General features: G+C 37.2%; 1 protein-coding gene across 1 annotated transcript in view; it reads right to left on the bottom strand.

Moving 5' to 3' along the window:
* camkk1b (calcium/calmodulin-dependent protein kinase kinase 1, alpha b) overlaps window positions 1-4,078 on the bottom strand; it is a 7,245-nt gene that overhangs the window by 2,345 nt on the left and 822 nt on the right. Inside the window, 9 exon segments of the mRNA XM_020620734.1 lie at window positions 368-496; window positions 609-696; window positions 2,398-2,471; window positions 2,571-2,624; window positions 2,775-2,974; window positions 3,521-3,609; window positions 3,718-3,739; window positions 3,835-3,871; window positions 3,995-4,074. Coding sequence (XP_020476390.1) covers window positions 368-496; window positions 609-696; window positions 2,398-2,471; window positions 2,571-2,624; window positions 2,775-2,974; window positions 3,521-3,609; window positions 3,718-3,739; window positions 3,835-3,871; window positions 3,995-4,074 — 773 coding nt within the window.

Consider the following 4,078-nt stretch of genomic DNA (forward strand, 5'->3'; position numbering starts at 1 on the left):
ATAATGGTAAAGTCTAGACCTTACTTTGTAAAGTGTCCTGAGATGACTTTTGTTGTGATGTGGCACTATACAAATAAAACTGAATTCAACTGAATTAAATATTAGCATTGAGATTCCAGCCCACAAGTTTTGTAATTGTAGATATACAGTAAATGCAAAGAACAACTGGGCCCAATTTCTGATATAAAAGATAAGATTAATTCAGTTTTTAACTGAGCAGGATGTTTTAAGTGCAGAAGAACTGGCTGAAAGAGGTAAATGTACATATTGCAGCAAAGATATTGCAATTGAAATACATAAAGCAGCAGCCGGTTGTGGGTGCTACGGTGTTAAATAGAAGCCAGAGAGGGCGCAGTGTGTGACTCACCACAGTGGAAAGGCTGGGGATGCATTTGACGCTGTTCTGTACTTCCTCCTCAGTGACCTCCACTGCTGTGCAGTGCTCCTCCTCCAGAGGAAGAGGACTCGAGCCGTTGTCTGTCACCCATGGATGTAGCTGTAACATGCATTTAAAAACTTCCTCATTATGAAAATAGCACATATATTGGTAGTGAACACGTGCTCCTTTATATAATATTATCAGACAAAGCCATTTTTATTTCTGTGACCTTGATTTCAGGGATGGTGATTCTTGTTTCTGGATTTTTATCCAGCATCTGTTCAGTGAGGTCCTTCAGTTCATTACTTATTAAAGACCTGTAAAAGAGCAAAATGGCCACATGATTTTATAGTTTTGTGGATAAATGTGCTTTTAATTGTCACTGCAAATATGTGGAGTAAAAAGCAGCCCTTTTTACTTGTCACATACACACAGGCATAATTACAAGATTTTTGTGCACTGAAATAATTTCTGAAGTTATCATCATCATTAATATTACTAATTCCACCTGTGCTTGATGTAATGTAAGAAATAAAATGTTCTGATATTAAATGTAATTCTGAAAGAAGACTGATGAAGGGGACTGCCCTGATGCCTAAAAGCTGTTTAACTTTCCAAAGGCAGCATGACAGAAAAGGTTTGGAAATATCTGGTCTATGATATTACATGTAGTATTATTATTTGGCTCTCTTTGAGGCCAAATAATGGGTAAACATCATTAAAATGAAATAACCTTAGAAAAATCAACTGGACTTGGATTTCTAGATCGATCTAGAAATCCAAGTCCAGTTGATTTTTCTAAGGTTATTTCATTTTACTATGACCTGGATGACTGAAAATCTGCACAGACAGGTCAACATCATTTAACCCTTATTCTGCTCTCCTGTTCTTTAACTGTGTATTAGTGTGTGTTACAGTGGCAATGATAGGACATGGAAGAGAAATAGAAAATCAGTAAATAAAGAAAAGAAACTGCTGCTTTTGATATTAAATGTAGAATAGAATAGAAACTGCTGCTGTTTACTGCTCTCATTACAATTACAGTACTAACATGTCTGTCCTCCATAATACTGTGGGTGCTTGATTACTCTTTTGTTTCACATTTAAACAAGCTAAAGAAGCAAGTCTATAAAGAACATGGCCCACGATTTACAGTGCAATTTAGTACCATGTGTCAGGCACCAATAAAATGCTGGTTCATAATAGTGCTTAAATGTAGGTACAGGGGAAGAAAATGGCACTGTGAGGAACAAGGGAGTAACAACTGGGAATTTTAGAGGAAAGGAAAAATAAATTACATTGTATAAAGTGAAATTATACTATTTATGTAAACACTGGGCACATATAGGGTACAGTAGTAAGAAATTAAAAACTTTCCTCTTATAGTGTAATTAAAGAGTAAAAACAGGAAAAGTGACACACATTATAATATATAGTACCTGGGTATACAGTACACAAACTTGTTGAAGTGTCACTTTATATTAAGCATTATTGTAGAGTGGAAGAGAAAAATGCAATATAATAGAGGTGCTCAGAATTTACAGGAGTGTTTTCTGCAGGCAAGCTACACCCATACAACAAGGATTTCAAATCCTATTGTTCATTAATTATTATTACACCTTTTTAACATGTATTTTACATCACTGTATAATTTAACATAGCAAGGACATATGAAGACAAATGAAGAAGTATATATATATACTTCTGAAAATGTGCTCCTAGCAGGTGTGCTTGCTCATAACAGGTATGCTGGAGTAAAAAACAACCATAGCTTGTGTAACTATTTGGGGAGGAAAACCTATACATAATAATATACAGACGTTGGTGAATTAAATAGAGCTATTCTTTAATGTTTACTAAATCTATTCAGAAATACTTAGATTGCACTGCAGTAGTCTATGGCCTGAACATACAGCCTACTGGTATTATGTTGTAGCTATATGCATCCTATTACATCCTATGACTAGTCAACATTATTGGCTATCCTGCCATCTGAGTGCCTGCTGATGTTTGCTTACATCTCTGGAAACTCCACGGGTTTGTTCCTGATCTTGTTGTGTAGCGAGACAATGTATTCATCATAAAAAGGGCACTGGAACAGGACAGACAGACAGTGAAATCATTCAAATGTTCTAATCTAATGTTACCCTGGCTGTTAATTCTATGTGCATTTTGTTGTGAACTTGTTTACCTTCCCAAAGACAAAACAGTACAGTGTGACTCCCATCGCCCACACGTCTAATGCCTGGTAAACAAACACACTAATTATCAAGGATATGTGATTATTGAAACACCACTCAATAGTTGGCATTTATTACTCACTCCTCACAGTTAAGCAGAGTGTGATATGATGAGTCACAGCCAAAACATCTGTGCAGAGGAGGTTTTGTGTCACCTTTCCACTGAAGCTCTGCTTGTGTTCTGTCATCGTCTCAGGGGCCATGAAGGCCGGCGTCCCCACTGTGCTTGAAAGGACGGCATCCATCCCCTCAAACTCTTTGCTCACACCAAAGTCTGCGATCTTGACATGACCATCGTCCCCCAGCAGAAGGTTGGAGGGTTTAATGTCTCGGTGGATTATCTTGTGGTAGTGCACTGGACAAAAAATTAACGTCACACATGTCACGTATGGCTTTTAAATTAAACAACTTAGAAGAGCACACCTGATTAATCAAAAATGGTTTAATCAGTCACATGGAGAATTATATGTTACTTTCAGCTTGATCGGTGCATCAAACTTTAACAAAAACCAATGAGATAAAAACAAGAGTACAGTAAATGGTTTTATAATGATCACAATCCCCTCATATAGCATTTAAGAGCGTCTGCTTATGAATGCTAAATATATATGTTATAAACAGTTTATAACACACTAGAATGTCTTTTAACACAGCTAGAAACATTGTTAACTTTAAATTAATGTACCATAGCTGTCAGAAATGATAACACCTGCTATGAAGACATACAGTACTTTATATTAAAACAAGTGAGTTTTACTATATTGTCATTATCATACACCAGCATCCACTTCTGGGTGCCCACAGGAGGAGTTACTGACGAACACTCACAATATACACTTCTATGTTTTTATTACTAAATTACTAAACCATTTATTAACATGAATATATGACTTAAACTTACAGTACTCTATTCCCAGGACAACGTCTCTGAAGTAAAAGCGGGCCTGCTCCTCTGTAAAGGGCTCATCTGTAGGCACCTCCATCACTGGGCTGGGAAACATGAGAGGTGCAGAAAGACAGTATTTATACTGTCTCCTGGTAGTATTACCAGCTCTTCAAACGTCCAGTCAAATTTTGACAGAATGCACAAAAGCGTACCCTCGTGTCATCAGTTCGAAGGCTTTGAAGGTAAACAACCATATTTTAATGATTTCTTTCCTGTGAATTGATCCATTAGGAATTCAGTTACAGCAGAATGGATAAATGAACTCATACCCATGTGAAGTCCATCTTCATGAGGATCATCAAGCACCTGCAAGACACGTTAATTCAGGGCTCAAACTGCACTCTAATCAGTTTTCTTCCAGAAATCAATGAAATGAGTCTCATGCTATACAGCCCATCTGTCTGTTGAGGACTGAGTCATCTTACTGACCTCCACCAGCTTAACAACATTATGGTGATCTAGTTTCTTCAGGATGGCGATCTCCGTGTACACTCTGTCCAGGGGCAGCACTGC

This window comes from Monopterus albus, unplaced genomic scaffold (assembly GCF_001952655.1).
Source record: "Monopterus albus unplaced genomic scaffold, M_albus_1.0 scaffold246.1, whole genome shotgun sequence".
NCBI classification, from domain to species: Eukaryota; Metazoa; Chordata; class Actinopteri; order Synbranchiformes; family Synbranchidae; genus Monopterus; species Monopterus albus.